Genomic DNA, 27,399 nt, shown 5'->3' on the forward strand with positions numbered 1-27,399 from the left:
TAATCCGCTGCTTCTGAGGCTGCTGGGAGAGATATCCCTTTCTCTTCTTTGGTCTCACAGCTGCCAGGGCCTCAGCTTTGGATTTGGCCCCGCCTCTGTGTGTAGGTCGCCGGAGGGCGTCTGTTCTTCGCTCAGACAGGACGAGGTTAAAGGAGCAGCTGCTTCGGGGGCTCTGGCTCACTCAGGCCGGGGGGGGGGGGGGGGGGGGGGGGGGGGAGGGGAGGGAGGGGCATGGAGTGTGGGACGGGCCTGCGGCGGCAGAGGCCGGCATGACGTTGTACCAGCCTGAGGCGCGCTGTGCGTTCTCCTGGGGAAGTTGTCCCTGGATCTCGGGACCCTGGCAGTGGCGGGATGCACAGGCTCCCCGGGAGGGGAGGTGTGGATAGTGACCTGTGCTTGCACACAGGCTTCTTGGTGGTGGCAGTAGCAGCCTTAGCGTCTCATGCCCGTCTCTGGGGTCCGCGCTTTTGGCCGCGGCTCGCGCCCGTCTCTGGAGCTTCTTTAAGCAGGGCTCTTAATCCCCTCTCCTCGTGCACCAGGAAACAAAGAGGGAAGAAAAAGTCTCTTGCCTCTTCTGCAGCTCCAGACGTTTTCCCGGACTCCCTCCCGGCTAGCCGCAGTGCACTAACCCCCTGCAGGCTGTGTTCACGCCGCCAACCCCAGTCGTCTCCCTGGGTTCCGACCTCCGAAGCCTGAGCCTCAGCTCCCAGCCCCGCCCGCCCTGGCGGGTGAGCAGAGAAGCCTCTCGGGCTGGTGAGTGCTGGTCGGCACCGATCCTCTGTGTGGGAATCTCCCCGCTTTGCCCTCCGCACCCCTGTTGCTGTGCTCTCCTCCGCGGCCCCGAAGCTTCCCCCTCTGCCACCCGCAGTCTCCGCCAGCGAAGGGCCCTCCTAGTGTGTGGAAACCTTTCCTCCTTCACAGCTCCCTCCCACTGGTGCAGGTCCCGTCCCTATCCTTTTGGCTGTGTTTATTCTTTTTTCTTTTGCCCTACCCAGGTACGTGGAGAGTTTCTTGCCTTTGGGGAGGTTTGAGGTTTTCTGCCAGCGTTCAGTAGGTTTTCTGTAGGAGTTGTTCCTCGTGTAGATGTATTTCCGGTGTATCTGTGGGGAGAAAGGTGATCTCCATGTCTTACTCTTCCGCCATCTTCCCCTCTTCTCTCTAATGCTTTCTTTTATCTGGCAAAGATAACCTAGTTTCCTGTCTTGCCTTGATTATCTCCACTCATAAAACTAAAACAGTGCTCTGTTCCAGTAACTGAATTGGCTTAAGTGGCTAATATTTTAGTTTTCTTATATTAAATTAATAAATTGTACTTAAATTACAGGCAATTTAAAATTATTTTTTGTAGTGAGGGGAATAAATATATTGAATTTTCATGGCATGATAAAAAGAATAATATGGGCACATAAATGGAATTAACTGTATCTGGTGTCAGTATTGATATTATTTATAAACTTGATTCCAATTATTTGTAAATAAAGACTGTATAACTGTTTGAAATTAAATTGAAATATCTAATAGATTATAATAATTGTTTATGGTTTATAATGATTTTGTATAATGTGTATATATAGTTTTAGTGTTAAAGGGATTGTCACTTGGAATAAACAAGCATTGTTTTTTGTACCCAGGGTATTTTCAACATATTTGTTTATCTAATATATTATAACTGAAGACCTGCTTTTTATAGGACATTAACAAGTGCTGGTAAAGACCTGCATGATAATTTTCTGAAGGCTCTGGCAGTGAGAGAAGAAGACAATCGCAATGGAATAGTGAGCGTGAGTACATTTCATTCAAAGGCTAAAAATGTATACCTTAAAGGCACAGTTAGTATATAATATATAGTTAGTTAATAACATAACTTTTACTACTGTCTCTGAAAGGTAATTCATGAGGGATGTAATATAGCTCTTTATTATTTATATATTATAAGAATATAGGTAAAAAAAAAAATTATTCCAATTTACATCTGTAGAAGTAGCCAAATGGTGAAAAATATTAGTAGTATTCTGTGTATCTGTTGTGGGGAAAATGTCTGTATTTGGCAGACTGGTTGTCATCTCCAACTCTGTGCTACTCCTATGTTGAAACTTCATGGTTCTTTTCAACCCAAGCTCCTACTACACTTCTCCAAATCATGTCATCCACTCATCCCCAATGTTTTCCCCTACCTACCTGATTTGGATGACCCCTATAGTCATCCTATCGTCCTATCTGAGGAGGTGTGATAGAAACCACATAATGGAGAGATATGATTTTGAATCACACAAGGAGAGCATGCTCTTGCTTTATTAAAATATGTGCTAGATCAAATATTTAAAATTGCTAATATTATTTGGAATATTTGCTTTCATGCTTGCTAATATAATATTGGTGATAACAGTCTTCTCTAAGTCTCAAAATGTTCCAAGTTAAGGATAAAAATAGACAAATATTCATGCTGAAACTGTAATAGTGAATTACAGAAAAATAATCAGAAGTAGTACAATGAAAAATTTAGAGCAACAGAAAAATATGTTATAAGGATGTCTATTTTTACCAAAGTTTTCTCAATAAAAAAGTTGGCATTTTTCTCACTATCATGTCCCTTGAAAATTTCACATGCAGATAAAATCCTCAATGTTCTTCAGAAAGAAAAAGAAATCATGCCTTTGTTAGAGAATTGTATAGAATGATCCTGGACTTGAAAGCAGGGAAAGTTTCTTGGTGGAAGTGGGCTGAGTGAGGTTGGAAATATGGGTGGGGACTAGACTAGTCAGTCACAACAGAAAAGTTTGGAATTTATCTGATCATTAATAGAAGGAGAAGATAGAAAGGTAGGAAGAAAGGCAGAAAAATGTGGTGACATAGGAATCCATGGTAAGGACTTTCAAGAAGGAACAAACGATCATCAGTGATCAAGCAGGATAAGAACTGAAAAAGGATCTGTTGTATTTGGGAACATGCACATTTGAAAGAAAAAAAATTGACAAGAACAAATTTCATTCATAGGAAGGATAGAAATAAGGTTTCTTAGGGTTGAAAAAAAAATGGCCCATGGTTAAACAGTAGCATCAACAAACACAAACAGCTTTAGAGACGCTAGGCCCATGTTTTTTTTACTGCAATGGTATACTTCCTCTGAAAAATGTCTTTTTAACCTTTCTATCCTATTGGTATTTCCTTTAAAAATGAATGATGGCATCATCCACTCATTTACCCAGATCAGATGTCAGTTATAATAAACTTTCTTTTTTTTAAGTCTTTATTGAATTTGTTACAATATTGCTTCTGTTTTTTATGTTTTGGTTTTTTGGCCACGAGGCATGTGGGATCTAGCTCCCTGACTAGGGATGGAACCTGCACCCCCTCCATTGGAGGTGAAGTCTTAACCACTGGCCTGCCGGGGAAGTCCCATAATAAACTCTTTATTCTCTTTCACCCATGTTGAATGAGCCACTAAGTTCTTCTAAATGTGTCAAATTGCTTCACTTTTCACCATCTCAAATACCATTTATCTAGATTCAAACACCCATCATATCTTAAATATATTACTGTAACAGCCTCCTAAATGATACACCTGTGTATTTTCTTGGCCAACTCCCATCCATTTTCCAATCACTCAACATATATTTCTTGTGTACCTGCTCAAGCCTGGAACTGTTTTAGTCACTGGGACACTGGGGCACTGCTGAATCTATGACCTTAAACTGTTTATATTTTAGAGAGGGAGATAAAAAATTAGTAAACAAAATAAAAATGGAACAATTAATTTCAGCTCTGGATAGGTGCTATGAAGAACATAGAATTAGAATATGGAATATAGAGAGATTGAATAGACAATGGTTGGTTGCTTTATCTACTGTATACAGGATGTGGATGTGGAATATTAAAAAGAGGAAATTAGGATGACTTCTAGGTTTTTAGTTTGAACAGGTGGGGATGATGGTGGCACTTACTGTGACAGGGAAACTTATTTCAGGAATCAATAATGAAATAGCTCTGTTTGGGCTATATTAATTTTGTGATGCCTATTAGATATCCAAGTGGAGAAGTTGATTGGTTACTTACATATATTGGTTTGGAACTTGGGAGAAGTTTTGGCTAGGATATAAATCTGAAAGCTATCAACATCTAAATGGTATGTAAAGTCATGGGTTTGCAAAAGTTTACCAGGCAGAGAGTGTGGGTAGAAAGAGTGAGGTTCTATGACAGATTTTTAGGACACTGCAACATTTAGAGGTCTGAAATGTGTGAAAGAACTAGCTAAGTAACAGGTAGGAGAAAAATCAGGTGAGAGCCATGATATAGACATGGGAAAAGAAAAAAATTTCAAAGGCAGGAATGCTCACCATGTCAAATGCTGCTGAGAGGTTAAATAAGATGATCTGTTAGTTTCTCATGGCTGCCATAACAAGTTATCACAAACTGAGTGGCTTGAAACAACAGAAATTAGTTCTCTCACAGTTCTTCTGGAGGCCAGAAATCTGAAGTCAAGGTGTCAGCAGAACCGTTCTGAAGCATCTAGGGGAGACTCTATTCCATGCCTTTCCCTTAGCTTCTGGTGTGTCTGAGAGTCATTGGTGTTCTTTGGTTTGTAGAGACATCACTCTAACCTCTGCCTCCATCATCACATGGCATTCTCCTTATGTATCTGTATCTCTGTCTTCTTTTCTTATAAAGGCACCAGTCATTGCATTAGCACCCCCTCCCCTGGTTGAATACAACTTAATATTAATTCCGTTATACCTACAAAGAGCCTATTTCCAAATAAGGTTATTTTCACAGGTACCAAGTGTTAAGATCTCAACATATCTTTTGGAGCAGGGGGCGGGGACATACAAATGATGAAAAGTTTGCTATTGTTTTTGGCTAAGTAAGTATCATTGAGTATGTTGATGAGGGCTGCTTCAGTGGAGGGCTGTGGTTAAATGTCTCATTGGAGTATGTATAGAAAAGAAGAAAGTGTGTAAGTGAAGATAAGGAGGTCAACTGTTTTTGAGGATTTTTGCAGTGAAGTCTAACATAGATCTTGAATGACAGCTGGTACAGGGCTGGGGGTCTAGAAAGTTTGTTTTAAGATGGATAATATTAACCAAGTTTATGTTAACGGGAATGACCCAGTAGAGAGAGGGATATTGATGGCACAGTGAACAAAGGGGATCTTTGCTGGGATTCAGAGCACCAGGAAAGGGTTTGTCTTTGAGAGGGGCAGAAGCCACTAGCAGAAGGGAAGAAAGAGTATATAGGCACATCTGCCAAATAGGTTGATGGATTTAGATATGGGAAGATGAGATAGCTCTGCTGTGAGTTTATCTATTTTTTTTTCTACATTGCTGCTCCAAATGACCTTTAATTACATCGTTATGGTTTTTTTCCCCTTAGAAAATATCATAAATTTAACTTTTTTTAAGTCATTTAATGTTGGGTAGGTTGTCATTGATTTGGAAACAAGCGTCTTTTTTAGATTTATAGCTTGCTTGCTGACTTTGAAAATAACATATGGTCATTTATTTGGGCCTTTGAATTTGTGATACTATTATAATCAGCAGACTACATATCATTGTATCAAGGGTGGCATTTAAGGCTTAATTTTGTATGTCCTAGTCTTGTCTTAATGAAGACTCCAAATAGTTTTAGAGCAAACACTTTACAACAGAATACAATATATTTTAGAAAGATCTAATTATTAGGATCATGGGCTTACTTTAAAATCCATTTACTAACTGGATATGCTTTTTTAAAAGTAGTCCTATAAAATATACAATATTCATGAGATTTGAATCTATATTAATTTACTGTCAGCAGAAATTACATGTGAATTTTATGAGGTCTGAACTCTCTGAGGGAAATGACTATTTCCTGAGCATTGAGATTTCTCTACATAATGTGTAGGGTCAAAATAAATGGAGAACTTCAACCCAGAGGCACATTTGCTACTCTTTTTGTTTCATCTTATTGAAGGTACATACGAGAAAAAAATTATGTTAGAGTTTTAGAACTGACGTAGTTGACTTGACCTGCATGGCCTAATAAGGTTTGAAGGCTAATTTCATAGCAATTTTCCTAGGTAATTTTCTTTAAATGTAGCTAGGAAGTTAGAAGAAGATTAGATTTACTTTCCCACACTCATAACTTTTTATTTTATTTTTAAGTTTGGTGATCCCAGGTTTCAAATGCTATTTAGTGTAATTGGATCTTGTTCTGAGTGTCCTCTTTCTCCCTCTGGTCAACTAATTGCAAATGTGATTTATTAGTTTTCTCCACTTAGGCTTTGAATTTACTCTGCTATAGAGCCTGGAGCTTAGGAAAACAGCACTCCTTTCTGCCCCCTCATCTCCAGGGGCCTCCACCCTAATATTTTCAATGTGCAAGTTATAGGATTATTTGCTTATTATATACATTTATACCATTCCCACAAAGCTGCTGCTTGGGTGTGTAGTCTTGGACTATGCCCTGGGAGAGAATAGGGTTTTATGAAAATTAGAAATTTATATAGCTGCTATTTAAAGAATAAAAATTCTTGCAAATGTACTTCCTTTAAAGCTTTCAGTGGCTCAGTGGGTCAGATGTTCTAGATATAGATATTGTTTAGATAAGTCCGTTTTTAAGAAGCTTGTAGTAAGCCAGAGGTAACTCAGTTTAATTCAAGAATTAGTATTATTTCATGATTGCCTCTGAATTTTGTATATAATATATACGAAATAATGTGTATGTATAATATATGACTATGTATATATACACATATATACACACATATACAAGCACTATATATAAGCATATATATATATGTATGTATAAGCACACATTTCTTTTTTTACATCTTTTCCAAAATACTCTGTTTTAAATTACTATGATGCTCCATGCATTTTGTTTAGACGAAACATTGAGCCTTATATGTAATTCATGTACAAAAATGTTTGAAAGGATTAATTGTGTAGTACTTCAAATGACAGCTACAATAAGTATTTTTTCCTAGTAATATAACTATTTAATTTTATTTTAAATGTGAGCTATTCATGTAAGAAAACATTTCTACCTCATGACTCATGTATTTCAGATTTAAAACTTTTTAAAAGACTAAAATGACTAACCATTTTCTTCTCATTGGTAGGCAGATTTATTGTTTCCTGGGAAAGTGTAGTTTTCTTATTGCTCATGCTATGAAGTGTTTAACACTGCCACCACAATGACCCATTTATTAAGTGTATGTTTATAACAAGTGCTTGGGAAAGCACGTTAAACAAGCCTGGTTCTAGATATCCAGAAACTCAGATCAGAGGCAAATCATAGTGATGCTAGTGGACATTAAAAAATTCACAGAGAACTGAACACATTGTGTGAACATATGACATAGTGCAAAATGCATTTTCTCAGAAAAATCAGTGGAAATGTTAAATAATTAAATATTTAAATAAGAGTGGGATTAAAGGGAAATTTTTTTTTACAATTTCCAGAAATGTCTTAATAGAAATGGTTGAATTACAGAGGATGCTTGAATGAAGATGTTACATCCTGAGGGCATTTCATGTTCATGATAGAGACTAAGGAAAATATTTGAGGTCAAGATGTGTTGATTGTATAAAGAAAAGACTAGATAGACAACAGAGTGAAGAGGTAAAATGAGTTCTTCTGAGACAGTAGTATCCAATTTCTTTCTAAACTGCTCTGAGTTTTTTATATAGTTGATTAATCTTTTTTTCTCTCCTATCTTGGTGTCTGTGACATGATTATCTTATAGTTTTCCAATTTTCTTCTGATTTTGATCTCAGTCTCTTTCTTGGGCTGACCACCATATACCTCCATTTGACCTGCATCTCTTCCACTATACACATTTTCCCTTGGTGAATCACCCAGACCCATGAACTCACTAACTGTATGCTTCTTGCTACAGAGGCTTAGCTCTTTGTTGTCCATCTATTTATTAATTTATTCACTTATTTAGTAAATGGTGATAACTAGTTCTGTACAAAGCATTATATGAGCTTCTGGGGATACAGTGGATGGCAAGTGCCTTACAGAGCTTAGAGTTGCTTGGAAAAGAAAGTGTATGATCAAGTAAACATACAGATAAAGCAAAATTGCAACTGTGATAAGTGCTATGAATGCAAAACACAAAAAGATCTGATTGCATTTAAGTAGGTTGAGAGATGATATGGTCAGAGTTTTAGACAAAAAAGATCAGTGTGCTATCAATATAGAGAATAATTTATAGAAAGCATAAAGCAGATGCTTTATCTTTTGCAATGCAATAAATGCATTGCAAGATCTGATAAGAGAAGATGAGATGGTAGCCTGGACCAGGAAGATGATAGGGAAGATAAAGAAGATTTGAGAGTTATTTAGAAGGTAAAGTGGGTAGGAATTGGTGACAGGATATGGCTAAGGAGGGAGCTGAGGCAAAGGGAGTGGCCATGGATAATTGGCCTTCACAGCTGGATAGTAGGTGCTGCTACTCTTTGAGACATGGGGCAGTGAAAGATGGGGAATGGGGTACAGAGATCATGGGTCTGATTTTGGACATACTGAGTTTGAGTTGTCTTTGACGAAAGAAGTTGTTGAGATGTTAAGTAGAGAGCTGGAGAAGAAGATCTAAACTCTATTCCAGTGTTTATCTCCACATTGCTATACCTCAGATACTTACATTTAATCTATAGCTAAATCAAATTTCTGTTCCTCTTCTATTTCTCAGTTATCACACCCAGTTGGTGACCAAACCTGGTCAACTCTACCTTGTAAATATGTCTCAAATAAATGTGGGAGATGTGGCAAGAAAGCCAAAGTGGTGGGTGACAGCCAGCTCGGAGGGCTCTGTTGTGCTGTGCTCAGTAGCGTGGGTAATGCCCTGAAGATGATGGCTGTCCATGAAAGAATTTAGACAAATGGTCCATGTGATCCAATGTGTATTTTAAGAGTACATCGGGGACAGGATGTAAGGAAAAGCACGTGTCTGTAGAGATAGGAGATGAGATATGAGACAGGGAGATCAACTGAGAGGCCACTGTAACATTTCAGATAGATAATAAAAGGCTGGGATAAAGAAATGACAGAATGAGTGGTGGGAAAGGATGGATTTGTGTAATTCAGGAGATAACTTTGTTTTTTTGGTAAGGAAATTGTGAGAGGAAGTTTTGAATACTGTTTATGCATTTCTGTTTGGGGGATTCAATGGAGCATATAAACAGCTGATGATAATTTTATTTATGGGAAGAGAAGTGTGATCCTGGCTTTAGAGGATTTAGTGTAGTTCAGTGGCTAAGAGCATAGAACTTGCAGTAGACAGTAACTAGTCTAAAGTTCCAGATTTACTATTTACCCAGTATTACAAATTTCTAAAGGACTATGCTACTTTTCCCTAAACCACAATGTCCTGCTCTGTAATGTAGAGATTAAAAGGGTACCCTCATCTTAATAATGATTGAGTATTGAAAAGAAAATAAAGGTTAAACATTTGGCACACTGCATGATACATGACAAGTATTTAATAATGTGGACCAGTCCCTCCCATCAGGAAACTTGCTCAAGCCTCTTAGATAGCCTCATCCACCAGAGGGCAGACAGCAGAAGCAAGAAGAATTACAGTCCTGCAGCCTGTGGAAAAAAAACCCACATTCACAGAAAGATAGACAAGATGAAAAGGCAGAAGGCTATGTCCCAGATAAAGGAACAAGATAAAACCCCAGAAAAACAACTAAATGAAGTGGAGATAGGCAACCTTCCAGAAAAAGAATTCAGAAAACTGATAGTGAAGATGATCCAGGACCTCAGAAAAAGAATGGAAGCAAAGATTGAAAAGATGCAAGAAATGTTTAACAAACACCTAGAAGAATTAAAGAACAAACAAACAGAGATGACAAAACAGTAACTGAAATGAAAACTACACTAGAAGGAATCAATAGCAGAACTGAGGCAGAAGAACGGTTAAGTGACCTGGAAGACAGAATGGTGGAATTCACGGCTGCAGAACACAATAAAGTAAAAAGAATGAAAAGAAATGAAGACAGCCTAAGAGACCTCTGGGACAACATTAAACACAACAACATTCACATTAAAGGAGTCCCAGAAGGAGAAGAGAGAGAGAAAGGACCCAAGAGAATATTTGAAGAGATTATAGTAGAAAATTTCCCTAACATGGGAAAGAAAATAGCTACCCAAGTCTAGGAAGGGCAGAGAGTTCCAGGCAGGGTAAACCAAGGAGAAACACACTGAGACACATAGTAATCAAATTGACAAAAATTAAAGACAAAGAAAAATTATTGAAAACAACAAGGGAAAGATGGCAAATAATATACAAGGGAATTCCCTTAAGGTTAACAGCTGATTTCTCAGTGGAAACTCTAAAAGCCAGAAGGGAGTGGCATGACATATTTAAAGTGATGAAAGGGAAGAACCTACAACCAAGATTACTTTACCCAGCAAGGATCTCATTCAGATTCGATGGAGAAATCAAAAGCTTTACAGACAAGCAAAAGCTAAGAGAATTCAGCACCATCAAACCAGCTTTACAACAAATGCTAAAGGAACTTCTCTAAGTGGGAAACACAAGAGAAGAAAAAGACCTACAAAAACAAACCCAAAACATTTAAAAAAATGGTAATAGGAACATACATATCAACAATTACCTTAAACATGAATGGAATAAATGCTCTAACCAAAAGACACAAACTCGCTGAATGAATACAAAAACAAGACCCATATATATGCTGTCTATAAGAGACCCACTTCAGACCTAGGGAAACATAGAGACTGAAAGTGAGGTGATGGAAAAAGATATTCCATGCAAATGGAAATCAAAAGAAAGATAGAGTAGCAATACTTATATCAGATAATATAGACTCTAAAATAAAGAATGTTACAAGAGACAAGGAAGGACACTACATAATGATCAAGGGATCAATCCAAGAAGATATAACAATTATAAATGTATATCCACCCAACATAGGAGCACCTCATACATAAGGCAACTGCTAACAGTTATAAAAGAGGAAATCAACAGTAGCACAATAATAGTGGGGGACTTTAACACCTCACTTACACCAATGGACAGATCATCCAAGAAAAAAATTAATAAGGAAACACAAGCTTTAAATGACACAATAGACCAGATAGATTTAATTGATATTTATAGGACATTCCATCCCAAAACAGCAGATTACACTTTCTTCTCAAGTGCGCACGGAGCATTCTCCAGGATAGATCACATTTCGGGTCACAAATCAAGCCTCAGTAAATTTAAGAAAATTGAAATCATATCAAGCATCTTTTCTGACCACAACGCTATGAGATTAGAAATGAATTACAGGGAAAAAAACATAAAAAACACAAACACATGGAGGCTAAACAATACGTTACTAAATAACCAAGAGATCACTGAAGAAATCGAAGAGGAAATCAAAAAATACCTAGAGACAAATGACATTGAAAACACAATGATCCAAAATCTATGGGATGCAGCAAAAGCAGTTCTAAGAGGGAAGTTTATAGCAATACAAGCCCACCTCAAGAAACAAGAGAAATCTCAAATAAACAATCTAACCTTACACCTAAAGGAATTAGAGAAAGAAGAACAAACAAAACCAAAAGGTAGTAGAAGGGAAGAAATAATAAAGATCAGAACAGAAATAAATGAAATAGAAACAAATAAAACAATAGCAAAGATCAATGAATCTAAAAGCTTGTTCTTTGGGCAGATAAACTAAATTGATAAAACATTAGCCAGACTCATCAAGAAAAAGAGGGAGAAGAGTCAAAGCAATCAAATTAGAAATGAAAAAGGAGAAGTTACAACAGACACCACAGAAATACAACGCGTCCAAAGAGACTACTACAAGCAACTCTATGCCAATAAAAAGGACAACCTGGAAGAAATGGACAAATTCTTAGAAAGGTATAACCTTCCAAGACTGAACCAAGAAGAAATAGAAAATATGCAAAGGCCAATAACAAGTAATGAAATTGAAACTATGATTAAAAATCTTCCAACAAACAAAAGTCCAGGACCAGATGGCTTCACATGCGAATTCTATCAAACATTTAGAGAAGAGCTAACACCTATCCTTCTCAAACTCTTCCAAAAAATAGCAGAGGAAAGAACACTCCCAAACTCATTCTCTGAGGCCACCGTCACCCTGATACCAAAACCAGACAGAGATACTAAAAAAAAAAAGAGAAAATTACAGACCAATATCACTGATGAATATAGATGCAAAAATCCTCAACAAAATACTAGTAAACAGAATCCAACAACACATTAAAAGAATCATACACCATGATCAAGTGGGATTTATTCCAGGGATGCAAGGATTCTTCAATATATGCAAATCAATCAATGTGATACACCATATTAACAAACTGAAGAAGAAAAACCCTATGATCATCTCAATAGATGCAGAAAAAGCTTTTGACAAAATTCAGTACCCACTTATGATAAAAACCCTCCAGAAAGTGGGCATAGAGGGAACCTACCTCAACATAATAAAGGCCATATACAACAAACCCACAGCAGACATCATTCTCAATGATGAAAAACTGAAAGCATTTCCGCTAAGATCAGGAACAAGACAAGGATGTCCACTCTCACCACTATTATTCAACATAGTTTTGGATGTCTTAGCCATGGCAATCAGAGAAGAAAAATAAAGGAATACAAATTGGAAAAGAAGAAGTAAAACTTTCACTGTTTGCAGATGACATGATACTATACATAGAGAATCCTAAAGTTGCCACCAGAAAACTACTAGAGCTAATCAATGAATCTGGTAAAGTAGCAGTATACAAAATTAATGCACAGAAATCTCTTGCATTCCTATACACTAATGATGAAAAATCCGAAAGAGAAATTAAGGAAACAATAAAGAATAAAATACCTAGGAATAAACCTACCTAGGGAGACAAAAGACCTGTATGCAGAAAACTATAAGACACTGATGAAAGAAATTAAAGATGATAGCAACAGATGGAGAGATATACCATGTTCTTGGATTGGAAGAGTCAATATTGTGAAGATGACTATACTACCCAAAGCAATCTACAGATTCAATGCAATGCCTATCAAATTACCAATGGCATTTTTTACGGAAGTAGAACATAAAATCTTAAAATTTTTATGGAGACACAAAAACCCCGAATAGCCAAAGCGGTCTTGAGGGAAAAAAACAGAGCTGGAGGAATCAGACTCCCTAACTTCAGAGTATACTACAAAGTTACAGTAATCAAGACAATATAGTACTGGCACAAAGACAGAGATATAGATCAATGGAACAGGATAGAAAGCCTAGAGATAAACCCACGCACCTATGGTCAACTAATCTATGACAAAGGAGGCAGGGATATACAATGGAAAAAAGAGAGTCTCTTCAATAAGTGGTGATGGGAAAACTGGACAGCTCCATGTAAAAGAATGAAATTAGAACACTCCCTAACACCATACACAAAAATAAACTCAAAATGGATTAGAGACCTCAATGTAAGACTGGACACTATAAAACTCTTAGAGGAATACATAGGAAGAACACTCTTTGACATAAATCATAGCAAGATCTTTTTTGATCCACCTCCTAGAGTAATGGGAATAAAAGCAAAAATAAACAAATGGGACCTACTGAAACTTAAAAACTTTGCAAAGCAAAGGAAACTACAAGCAAGACGAAAAGACATCCCTCAGACAGGGAAAAAAATATTTGCAAACGAATCAATGGGGAAAGGATTAATCTCCAAAAAATATAAACATCTCATGTAGCTCAATATTAAAAAAACAAACAACCCAATCAAAAAAATGGGCAGAAGACCTAAATAGATATTTCTCAAACGAAGACATACAGATGGCCAAGGAGCATGTGAAAAGCTGCTCAACATCACTAATTATTAGAGAAATGCAAATCAAAACTACAATGAGATATCACCTCATACCAGTTAGAATGGGCATCATCAGAAAATCTACAAACAACAAATGCTGGAGAGGGTGTGGAGAAAAGGGAACCCTCTTGCACTGTTGGTGGGAATGTAAATTGATACAGCCACTATGGAGAACAGTATGGAGGTTCCTTAAAAAACTGAAAATAGAATTACCCTATGACCCAGCAACCCCACTACTGGGCATATACCCAGAGAAAACCATAATCCAAAAAGACACATGCATCCCAATGTTCATTGCAGCACTATTTACAATAGCCAGGTCATGGAAGCAACCTAAATGCCCATTGACAGACGAATGGATAAAGAAGATGTGGTACATATATACAATGGAATATTATTCAGCCATAAAAAGCACGAAATTGTGTCATTTGTAGAGACGTGGATGAATCTGGAGACTGTCATACAGAGTGAAGTAAGTCAGAAAGAGAAAAACAAATAGTGTATATTAATGCATATATGGGGAACCTAGAAAAATGGTACCGATGAACCGGTTTGCACGACACAAATTGAGACACAGATGTAGAGAACAAACGTAGGGACACCAAGCGGGGGGGAAAGTGGCGGGGGTGGAGGTGGTGTGATGAACTGGAAGATTGAGATTGACATGTATACACTGATATGTGTAAAATGGATGACAAATAAGAACCTGCTGTATAAAAAAATAAATAAAAATAAATAAATAATGTGATTTCTGCAGTAAAAGAAAATGTAGCATTGCTAGAGCTAAAATTGTAAATAAAATAGAAATTGTAGAAAGTATGCAATACTTTTGTTTATAGTTTTTAAGGTAAGCATTGAATAGTTTTTAATCCTTTTTTAGAAAAAATCGTGGAAAGGGTTCCTTGAGACCATAGATACTAATAGATTTTATTAGAGATCTAAAGATTGTTAGTCATTGGCAAGATATTATAGCAATCAGAGTATTTTTAAAAAGACTTTATGTTATGGATTTTTTTTAATGTTATAGGAAACCATATAGGAAACCACAGTTCATTTCATTAGTTTTCTGCTCTGTGCAAACCACATTGCTCTTTGCCATAATATTTGCTGTTTTCCAAAGACTAAAAAGACACAGGCCTTCCCTACAGGGTTTCTAGTGTGATAGGGTTACATAACTCTTTTAAGTAGCTAAGTGGCAGGGTGGGGGCGGGTGAGGGGAGTTGTTATTTTTCAGGTGGTAGTAAACAAAGAATCCTGCATTTATTGATTCCACAAAAACAAAAACAAAAAGTCCCTTCCTAATCAGAGACTGATGAAGATGGAAATGAAGGGTCACAGCTGTCATGGGTTGGGAAAATAGAACCTGTTGACACTTATTTTCCCACTGAATGTTGACTGTGTAAACAGTTACATGGCTGACTAGTTTGGGCTTTGAAGTATGCATTATTGAAGCTGGTATAAAAGCACTGCTTACAGGTTTTCCTTCAGAGTCATTCAAAGAAACTACTGTATGTGCGGCAGGAAAACCTATGAATTAGGCAGTTCCTAATATACCCATTTCCTGTGTTGAAATCTCTATGAAACATAAGATTGCGTTGTATATGACCAGTAACATTGTGCTGACATGATCTTTTCCCTCCTTGCTGTTTTCCAACTTATATAAAATGTTCCCTTTCAAGAAAATGAAGGTATTATACAGATGTTTATTTCCTTTTTAATTGAATCCATGCTTGTCCACTAATAAACCCTATGGAAATTATATGACTCATACAATCTTACCTTCATTTTAAACAAATTACATCAATGTTTGGAAAATAGAATGCACATCAACTTCCATTTCACTAAAAAAAAGTATAGTCAAGTAGATCTTTAATTTTTTATTTTCTGGATAAAAGTATGATACAGAGGCAGCAAGAAATTCTAAAGAGTAGAGATTATGGAGCCATATTCAGCTGAGTTTGATTCTTGGCTTTCCCACTTATTATACACTAAGTTCTTCAACTCTACAATCTGAGTTTCCCCACCAACCATATGGGGATCATAATTTTCATATAGTTCAGATACTTCTAGAATAAAATTATACCATGTTTAAAGCACAAATAAACCTAATCCTTAGTAGGTGTTTAATAAATTATAAGTAGTATGTGTTGTGTTAGTTCAGGTCCTCTAGAAGCGGAGTCTAAGATGCAGATTTTGGTGCAAGTGATTACATGAGAAAGTTTTCGCATATGAAACCTGTTAAGGGAATGAGGGATGCATGATTGTATAGAAGAAAAAGGTAGGCAGAGACGTGGTTTCAGTGGAAATCTAGCCTCAGTCTGATCACACAGGGGGCTGTGGAGAATGAATCGTATCAGATTCGTTCTGCCTTGAGGTAAGGGGGATGTGCTTATATACATTCTCTGTCGCCTTTCCTGTCTCCATCAATTAATTCTCAGCTGCCACAGGGGTTGGGGGAGGAGGGAAAGTGGCTCCAGTCACCAAAGGACAGTCCTTTCTGAGGGGAGTGCAAGTGTGAACCATTAGCCATTAACACCTGCAGCATCTGGAACTGAGTGTACCAGCCTGGGAAAAGGGGATCTAGGAGGGACCCCACCAACATACTCTTCAGATGTAAAAGCTCAGTTTCAGCCATTTTTGAAAGAAAAGAATGCCCCTCTTTCAATAATGTAATCTTATAGACAAAAAATATTTTTAAAATATTTAAATTTATCAATCACTTTTATACAAAAATTTATTTCTTTAGTGTTACCTTTCCATAATCATTTGAATTAAAATAAAATGTATTATACTGCAAATGCCTCTTCATTTACAAATAATCAGAAGTTCAAACATAGTCTTCAGGTCCAGAAATTTTGCATATGTTAATAAGCTTTCCCATTTAAGTCTTATTTCCACTAGTACATGTCCCCATATAGATAGAATGTTTTGTTAGGATTGACAGAATCAATGACTAGTGACTCTACTCATGAGTGAGCAACCAACCTCACGTTGGAGTGCATTCACCAAAGATATGTTTGTGAATATAGTAAGAAATAAAGTCATTATAAGGAATGGAGATACAGTTTATTACCTGCTAAACACAACGCATTTTCACATCTAGTACAATATTTTTAGATGCTTTTGGTTGTTTGTGGGATATGAAAAAGAGTAAAGTTGATATATGGTTACCAAAATTTGAAAATGAATCTCTTTGCCACATTATGGAGTTATTATATCCCCAATGTTCTGTGCAAACCAGTTACCTTGGTTCTTTGTCTAATGGTGAAATGTAGTAGAATTGTTTAGATATTAACGAAGGTCTGAACATCCTAAGAATGCATCACTTTTCTCCATAAATGAAAATAGAGCTAAAAATGCTTTTTAAAAAAGCACCAGTTTACTGACAGCAAGTGCCCTGATATGAAAGATTTTGTGGATTTCCAAGTCCACAGTCCCTTAACCACCAATCTAAAATCCACAAAATTCTGAAAACCAAAGGACTTTTTAAGTTTGGAATAAAGTAAATTGGCATTGAAACCTGACCTGACATGAGGCTATTTATGGAGTTTATCTCATTTAGTGTGACTATCCTTTTAGTTCATCACAGAAAAATTAATGCGTTAGGTTAATGGGTGCTGTCCTAGGCTTCTGTGGGAATGTGGATTGATATTTGAATATCCACCATGCTTACCAAAATCCATATATTCTGAATTCTAAAACAATTCTAGCTCCAGAGATTTCAGGTAAAAGTTATGAATCTGTATACATATAATACAAAGTATTAATTATGGTGCAGTGAACTGTATAAGAAAACAAAACACATCTTAGTGGTTTAATACAATAAAAATGTATTGCTCTCTCATTTTACGCTCAGTCTCTTGTCCAAGTTAAACTCACAGTAGGGCTTTTTCTGTTTCTTGCATTCATTCAGGAACCTATATTGATAGATGTGCTCTATTATCTTCATTATATAGCTTCTGAAAATGCTCTTGTTATTGAGAATCCACTCAGGGAAGAGAGAGAGGAGAATCATGCAGATGTTTCTTTATCGGTCAAGCCTGGACGTGTTGTTTACAGTACTCTGTCCCACTTCTTGTGCTTAGGACTCAGTCACATGGCCTCACCTAATTGGGATGACTGGGAAATGCAGTCTAGCTGAGTGACAGGAGGAAAAGGAAATGTGATTGATGAGCTCCTAGATGTTCCTGGGGTCTGCCACATATGCATATGTACACATTATATTATATATATATATATATTGCTGTGTCATATTCCCAGAATGTTTATTCACAGAAAAATTATTTTTTAATTAAAGCCATCAGTGATCTTTAGTAAATGAATGACGTTTACATTTCTAAAAATAATGGGCAAACTCTGAAAAAGAAGAATAATGGTGTGGGTAACCAGTTTTACCAGATAATAATATACATTAAAAATCTATCATTACTAAGTCAATATGGTACTGGAGTGTGAAAAGACAGAATGCTCAGCTATGCTAGTAATCAGAGAAATGAAAATTAAAATGAGTTACAGTTCATGCCCATAAAATCGGCAAAAATTAAAAAGACTGATCTTTCCAAGTGCAGGTGAGGATGTGAAGAAGTAGGAAACCAGGTTCAGAGATGGCAGGAGAGTGCATTGTTAAGTGCACTTCAGAGAGCAATATCTGGTTGAAAGAAAGATGTACACAATCTTTAAACTGGTAGATATATATCTAAGAGAAACTGTCGATCATATATATAAGAAGATGATTACAAGTAAGTGCATTATAACATTGCTTAGAATAGCAAAATAACCTAAATGTTCACAGACATGAGAACAAGTTGTGGTCTATTTATGGAGTGGGATGTACAGCAGTCAATGTGAAAAGCTAGGTGTATTCTGTATATCAACGTGGAGTCATCTTAAAAACATCATTTTATGTTAAAAGAAAAAAAAGTGTGTTTCAGAATGACATGTGCAGGATGGCCCTCCCTCAGTCACTGACAAGCTCTGTTCCTTTCTATGTCTCAGTTTCCTTATCTGCCTATTGAACTAATCACAGTATTAAGTTAGTAGAATTGGTGTGAAGTTGAAAGGAACTAACACAAGCAAAGTGCTTGGAACTCTATTTGGAGCACAGTAAATTCTCAACAAATACCATTATTAAAAACATTTATGTAAGCTTTAAAAACGTACAAAGTCACTGAACATATTTTACGGATATACTCAGTTCTAATTGTATAAAAACTTCATGGGGTCAATATACACCAGATTTTGGAAAGTGGTTATATTGTGCAAGGTGAGAAGAGGTTGGAAAGGAAAGAGAGGAGAAGAATAGAATTGAAGAACAGACTTTTATGTAATGTTTTATTTCTTTAAAATTTATGATGCCAGTATGGGAGAATGTAAAGATTTAAGCAAGTTACTTAGCTGGATGTTGGCTAAGATGTAGTAGTTATGGTAGTTATGTTAATAAATATTATTCATGTTAATATTTTTTGTAATTTTCTTTATGCTTGAAATATTTCATAGTCATAAATGGAAGGAAAAAAGATTATAATATTTTTGGAAAAAATTTTAAATGAGTGAGTTTAAATTTATTTATTTATTTATTTGTGGTATGTGGGCCTCTCACTGTTGTGGCCTGTCCCGTTGCGGAGCACAGGCTCCGGACGCGCAGGCTCAGTGGCCATGGCTCACGGGCCCAGCCGCTCCGTGGCATGTGGGATCTTCCCTCACCAGGGCACAAATCCGTGTCCCCTGCATCGACAGGCGGACTCTCAACCACTGAGCCACCAGGGAAGCCCTTTAAATTTTTATAAGGAAATAAACAAAAAAAAATGCAGCCAAGAGGTCAAACGCACAGGGCAAATTTTGGGATGGCAGTTCACAATTCTTTTGCCTCTGAGAATGGAACCCAGATCCAGAAGAGGGCCTCCAGAGGCCACAGGTGTCCTGCTTTCCCCTATGCTCTGGATGACTGATTCATGTTGGGCCAATAGGATGTTCTCTGGTGGGAAGTGACATTAGAAATGCTGAGATACACTACCAAGAAGGCATTGATGCTAAGAGAAATGGTCCATGAACTCCAACTGCTGAGTTATCTGAGCTGCCTATGTATCTACTCTTAAGTTTTGAACATTCAATCCTGCCTTTGAATCTGGGAGATATTGCAGGACTGTTCCAATAAAACCTCCATTTTGCTTAAATTAGAGTCCAATTCCTGGTTTACAGCAAGGGAACCTACAATCTTACAATTAGTAAAGTTTATCTCTGATAGAGAGGGGATAATCATTTAGCAAAATCCTTTTGTGGGAATATGATATTTCCAATTTCATCTAGAATAAACCTCCAAAAGCATTGGTAGAGTTGGAATCTATGGATTCATGCTCCATGTGAATCTAAGAAACCTATTACTTCCTCTAAACCCAGTTCTGTGTACTTACTTCTCACACAGCAATTCAAAGGTTAATTGAAACAAATTTTCGAGAGATGCAATGCAAAATGCTCTGAGTCCAGTGAAATGTAAAATTAATGGATGTGCCAATTGTGGTGACATACACAAGGGCCTTTATTTTTTAAATGTTATATGTTAATTAAATTATACATCTGTTACTCTATATAAGCAAGGAAACATTTACAGATTGTTTTGTATTTGGACATGTGCAGTGGAGGACCAGTATATTCATGAGGCTATTTGACCATTGATGTAACATATAGTAATATTTCTTTCTTCAAATCCATAAATTTTAAGAAAAAACTTCTGGCTACTTAATGTTAACAAACACTATGATTTTCATAAAGTGAGTGATACAAAAACAACAGGAAAAGAAAATTTCTTGATACATAAAATATGCTCTTAGAAATGAATGAATTAACTAGCTCTTCTGTCAACAGATAGTTTCACTTCCTGAAATTAACAGAGGATCTCATAAGGAAGTTTCTACTGAAAATTAGCTGTTTACTATAATAAATAATAGAGCTGACCTTCAGCACAATAAGAGGGATATAACAAAGATTGCTCTTTAAAATTTATTAACATTTTTGCTCAACACAATTTGCAAAACATGATGGTGAATTTGACAGAAAGTTGTAATACCTAATAGTTCTAATTTAATGTTTGTGGTGTTAGGAAAAAATTATATCATATTCAAAAGATTTTTTCTTTTGATTTTTCAATTGAATATAATTTAGAACTTTAAGAGATTAGTAGATATGTTCTTAGCAAGGTCTGGATCACAAACAGAAACTTAGCAGCCGTGTTGATTTCTCTTTTCCTCTTTAACTCCAGTATGTGGTGAATTAATTAAGTGCTCTTCTTTTTTCCCACATTCTCCAGTCCAAGCAAAGGTATGTATTATAGCTCTAAGCACATGACAAGATTGTGTTCCTTTAGATGAGAAAAACAGTGTAGTGTTGCCAGGTGCCTTTCTTTGGACCAGTTCTACATGTCTGACCATTGCTGGTCTCTATATTTACTAATCTTGGGTAGAGAGGTTCCAGGGGAGGGACCAGATCTATACCAATGTCTTCATTAAACTCAAGATAGCAAGAATACCTACTTCCTTTGGCATGGTAGGGGGCCAAATACATTTATACTCAGCTTTAGTTCTTGGGAGATGGAAGAAAAATCTCAGAAGGATCATTTTATCTGTCACTCTTTTTTTTTTTTTTTTTTAGAAATCTCTATTCCTCTTCATATTTGATCAGCATAGAGCCTTTGCAGTGTTTACAAATTACAATTAAGATAATTGTCTTTTATTGAATGTTCACTTTTTGTTGGCACTTGTAATTTGTCAAATTTATTAGCATAAAGTTATTCATAATATTCCTTGATCATTTTATTATCTGTTAGATCTATAGTGATATCCACTTTCATTCCTGATATTGGTAATTTGTGTCTTCTCTTTTTTCCTGAGCTGTCTGGCCCTGAAGTTTATCAATATTATTGGTCTCCTTATAGAACCAGTTATTTGCTTCATTGATTTTATTAATTTCGTATTGTTTATGCCATTGATATTTGCCCCTTATTATTTTGTTTCTCCTGCTTACTTTGGGTTTAATTTGTTCTTTTTCTAGTTTCTTAAGATGAAAGTTTAAGTCATTGATTTGAGATTTTTTTTCTTTTCTAATACAGGTGTTTTAGTGCTATATATTACACCCTAAGCACTGCTTTAGCTCCAGCAGATATTTTGATAGGTCATGTTTTCATTTTCATGCAATTCATTTGATATGCAGCACAAATTACTTTCTGATTTCTCCTTGGATTTCTTTTTGACCCATGAGTTATCTAAAAGTTATTATTTAGTTTCCAAATATTTGGGTATTTTCCAGCTTCTAAGATTGCCCCAAGGTCTAAGATTAATTTATTAACTTTGATTACCTGTGCCTCTTCTTTCTTTACTGCCATGGTCTTATCATTTGAGATCAACAGACTAATATATCACTGTTCTAGCTGATGTTCTTTCATCCTAGTATTGTGTTCTTATGTGACCCCTGAGGAGACTAGAGGTTTTGGTTTTTTGTTTGTTAATTTTCTCTGTTGCCAAAATTACTTCTTTGTCTTCTGGGGGAAATCATTTTTTATGTATTTTTGTCTATCATGTTGCAAGATTCTTCATTCATGTTTAAGAAAAAGGCAGCATAAAAGCTGACTATGAGCTCTGATGGGTTTTGCATTAACCTGTGGTTGGTCAAGGAGCTTACCATAATGCAGCAGCCCTCTTAAACATGGAAGACTTTGTTCCGTGGCTGTTCTGATTCTCCCCAGGGACTTTGTGCAGTTTCTTTAGATATTAATCTTCAATTCTTTGGGTGTTTGAGGATCATGACTGTCTAGCTACTGATAATTGTGTTCATGCAGGTGGAGTATATTTTGATTGGCTTTCTTGTTTCTAGCTCACTTCTTAGCCTTTGACACTTATGTAAGTGGAATCTCTGAGTTCTGAGCTTCTCCAAGGCTCGGCTGATAAAACTGGTTCCCTACTTGGGTGCAGTTCTCTCCCCACTCCTTCCTGCCATCCATTCTTCCTTTCCTCCTTTGTGAATAGGCCCAGTTATACCTGATTCTCTTTTATTAATAATGACAGGTATATTTTAATCCTTGATAGTTACAGAGCTTTATTTTTTAAAACAGAATTATGCCACTGTATCCTCACCACCAAGAATCTAACATTTGATATGAGCATAGTGTGCTCATATAGATGTATAATTTATAAATTATACAAGAAAATGTTCTGTTCATTTATTAATGTAATTTTTGGTAAAGCACATTTTCCCATATTTTAAAGATTTTTAGGAATGCTAATAAATGTAATATATGCACCAAATTATATAGGAACTCTTTGGGCGTTATGTTGAGGGGGCTTGTTCAACACTTTGTGTGTATGTGTGGCTTTGCAATAGGTGTTATTTGATAGGCCAGAACTAAGATGACTTCTTAATTAAATGCTTTCTACCTTATTGGATTGGGGTTAAAAATAAAGTGACATCTCAATTATTTGAGAACTAATATGCTGAAATGAATATAAAATTCAACCAAATGCTGTTGTTCTGAAGACCTAAGGGATAAGGTATTGTTGAAAGAATTCTGTATACCACTTTGGCATCTGTAGTCAGGTTTGAAATATTTATTATGTATGTATTTACTTGTGTGTTTTCTGAGGTAGTGGAGTTCTTAAAGATTCTTGGTATAATATTTGGGGAGAAGAAACATCCAGTTCCAAAATATTTTCTCCTTTGGGAGAAGCGAAGTTGGCAGGGCATGGACTATGTAGCACTCTACATCTGGCCCATGGTGAGGGCTGCCATCGCACTTACCAGTCTTTGTGTGATTCACCTGAAGGAAATAGAATTAGGAAAACAAAAGATCTCATTTTCTATTGTTATCTTTTTAGAGTCTGGGGGACAGAGAGGGATTGTGGAATGAGGGCAAAGAGAAGGGAGGGAGGGAGGAGAGAAAGACAAGATATATTTGACACCAATTTCATCATGAACCATCATGAACACCAACTTCATCTTAGAAATGAAGGGAGCAGAGTGCATCTTGTTCAACCCTTTTCCAATATGGAAATCCCTTTTTCAGCTTCTCTGACAGAATAGTTTAAATACTTTCATTGGCAGGGAGCTCATTTCTCTGTAGGTTGTCATTTACATTTCAGAGTCTAACAGTTAGAGCTGGGAAAAATCTGCCTCCTCTTAGTTACTTGTCTTCTGGAATAATATAAAATAATGCTGCTGCCACACTGATTTTTGAGGATAGCTTTCATTTTTTTCTTTCACATTTTCTGGCCTTTTTAAGTTAACTTTTTTATTTCCTTCAATCACTCTTTATTTAAACATTCAGTATTCCGATTTTTTTCTTGAAACTCCCTAATTTTCAGTGTCCCTCAACAAACTTCTTAAAATTAAATTATAACATACATATAAAAGTACACAACTTGTAAATGTGCCGCTTCATAGATTGCCATAAATGAACAAACCCTTTGATCAATACCCCGAATAAGAAAAAGAACATTATAGATATCAAAAAAGCCCCCTCTGTGCCCATTTATTCACTACTCTCCTACCCCCAAATATAATCATATTCTAATTTCTAACACCATTGAACAGTTCTGTCATTTTTGAAATTTTATGTAAATAAAACCGGATTGTCTGAGGTCTTTCACTCAGTATGTTGTTTGTGAGACTCATCCATGTTGTTGTGTGTAGTTGTAGTATATAGTATTTCATTTCTGTGGTTTTTCACTGTATAATTACACAATTTATTTTTCTATTTTACTGTTATGGACTGTGGATTGTTTACAGTTTAGGACTGCTAAGAATTATGGGGCTATGAACATTCTTGCACACGCCTTTGTGTGCATATGTACATGAATATTTCTATATCTATTGGATATATACTTATAAATGAAGTTGTCAGGTAATAAGTTATATATATGTTTAGCTTTAGTAGATAATGCCAAACACTTTCCAAAGTGATTGAGCCAATTTACATTCCCAGCAATCATGTATGAGAGTCCCTATTGCCTCGGTCTCATTAACATTCATTTATTTTAATTTTTGATTTTAGAAATTCTAATAAGTGTGTGATGTTATCTCATTGTGGTTTAAATTTGCATTTCTTTGATTATTGATGAGGTCTTCCATGTGTTCATTGGTCATTTGGATATCCTCTTCCGAGAAGTGTCTGTTCAAGACTCTTCCATTTCTCTGCTGTATTTTTTTGCCGTTTTCTAATTGATTTAAGGCATTTTCCATATATTCAGGATAAAAAGTCTTTGTTGATTGTTTGTGCTGGAAATACCTTCTCCCACTCAGTACCTTGACTTTTTGCTCTCTTAATGAAAGTTCCTAGTTTTAATGTAGTCTAATTTATTAATCATTTCCTTTATGGCTAGAGCTTTTTTTTTTATCCTGTTTAAGATATCTATGCTATTCCAAGATCATAAATATATATTCCTATGTTATCTTCTAGTAGTTTTATTGTTTAATGTTTACGTTAGATGTATATTTTACCTGCAATTACTTTTTCAAATATGGTGTGAAGTAGAGGTCAAGTTCCACTGAGATACCTATTGTACATCCTAACAAAGACGCCAAGCAGGCATAGATATAAAAATTTGGATTTCCAAGTGGAGGTCAGCATTGAAGTTAAAGTTTTAGGAGTGTTCAGCGTACAAGATGCTGCTTAAAGTTATGTGATTGATTGCTATTGCTAGAGAAATGAGCATAGATTGAGAAGAAGCCTGAAGACAGAGCCCAGGGGCATGCCAACACGTCACATGAAATTACATTCAGTACTCTGTTACATGTTAGTGTGGAGTACAGCATACTAACGTAGGGCAGAGTGTACTATAGATTCTAGCCATCTGGATACCACCTTCAGTAGTGTATCCCATGATTGTGTTGGCTTATGCCACAGTCAAGGCAGAACATAAACTTAGTTCAATGTTATGGCAAGCCAGAATGTCATATTTTTTAATATGATTTGTTAAGCCAAATGCTTCATTCTGCACTAATGGAGTTAATTAGTTGGCATATAAAAGCAATAATTTATATTTTTTTCTTGAGCATTTTATGAGGTTTTCATGTTATTTGGGTTATTTGTCTCAACCTATCAGGATACTTTGGAATTCTAAATAATTAATCCAACATGTTAGCTATCTGTCATACATACAGACATTCAACATTTATAGATTTGATAAGCAAGGGACTAATAGGGAATATTGGATACTATAGGATCATATCTTGAAATCTTTGGTACACTAGAAACCTTCCTCCTCTAGCTGACATTGCTCCCAAGCTCAAACCTTGTTTGAGCAAAACTGTTCAACTATATCTAACTTACTGTCATCCAGATCATATTTCCTCAGCTTTTCTAGGAAGGAAATCTTGAGAGAAGCCATCTTTGTTTGAATTCTCACTTTAGGTAGTCTTGAGTGGGGCACCTAATGCTGAAATATTGCCTACATTCTTGTCAGAGTAAATTACTTCCAGTGTCAATTTATTTCACCTCTGCGAGAAGGAATATCCACAAGATGGTATGATGCATGCCCAAATGTCACATTTGGCCTCCAGCCACCTCCAACAGTGTGAAAGTAAAAACTGTGCAGAGTAGCTTTTATTCAGCCAAATTCAAGAAGAAAAAGTCCCTGAGCATGCATTCATTTCAGTTGCAACATTTACGAAGTGCCTGTTTTATGCAATGCACTGTTTCAGATGTTATGAAGAGTGTAACATGAATTATGGATCCCTGCCATCACACCATATACCTAACTTAGAGGTCTGTCACTTATATTGCTAGTGAGTCCACAACTCTGTAATTTTCTTCATTTTCCACGTAATTTGTTCCCAGATCGTTTCCTGTGATATTGCTTCTTTGAGACACCTCTTTGTTACAAGGTGCTTTTCTAAGTTCTTTCCAGCAGTGACAGTATTTGACTCTTTACAGCCACATGCCTAATATTCCTATCCTGTGAACCACCTTTGATTCTCTACTGTCATACAGAGGTTTGGTAATGAGAAACAAGGACACTGAGTCTTTTAGAGGTTAAGTCATGTAGTTTGTGGCCAGCGGGGTCTAGAAAATAAATGCCCTCATGTCCAGTTCTATTCTTTTTTCACTAGTCCACAAAGTGGGACTTCAGAATTGCAGAGGCATTGAATTTAAGGACCCTTATTAACAATGAATACAGACTCAAAACTCTCTTGGGTGTACCTCATGACCATGTTGTTGTGAATTTCATGTAAAATGAGGTATTGCCGCTCCTGATCTTGCAAGCTACTACTGTTACACTCCTAGGAAATCTTTGAGGTCTGAAAACTTGTGTTTAGATTAGAAGGGATCATTTATTCCTGAAACATTTACAGTAGTGTTTTTATAAGGCATGTGACCAAATCATAATATGTGCCTTTAGTGATGAAGGAATAAAGGTTGTTGATTATCAGTTGGAAACTTGGATGTTATACACTTGAAATTGGGATACAAAACAAAACAAAAAGCTAAAGATGACCAGATCTCAAAGAGAAAAATTAGTAATCCATGAATAATAAACAGAGAAAATATTTTTAAAAGGTAGGATGTCAGAATACCTCTGA

The 27,399-nt window shown here is 36.3% G+C and overlaps 1 protein-coding gene across 2 annotated transcripts in view; it reads left to right on the forward strand.

The window, feature by feature from the left end:
* CFAP299 (cilia and flagella associated protein 299) overlaps window positions 1-27,399 on the forward strand; it is a 628,423-nt gene that overhangs the window by 240,529 nt on the left and 360,495 nt on the right. For both annotated transcript variants that reach the window (XM_019932792.3, XM_019932793.3), the window contains exon 3: window positions 1,691-1,781. In XM_019932792.3, coding sequence (XP_019788351.1) covers window positions 1,691-1,781 — 91 coding nt within the window. The remainder of the gene's footprint in view (window positions 1-1,690; window positions 1,782-27,399) is intronic.

The sequence above is a fragment of the Tursiops truncatus genome, chromosome 5 (assembly GCF_011762595.2).
Source record: "Tursiops truncatus isolate mTurTru1 chromosome 5, mTurTru1.mat.Y, whole genome shotgun sequence".
In the NCBI taxonomy this organism is placed as follows: Eukaryota; Metazoa; Chordata; class Mammalia; order Artiodactyla; family Delphinidae; genus Tursiops; species Tursiops truncatus.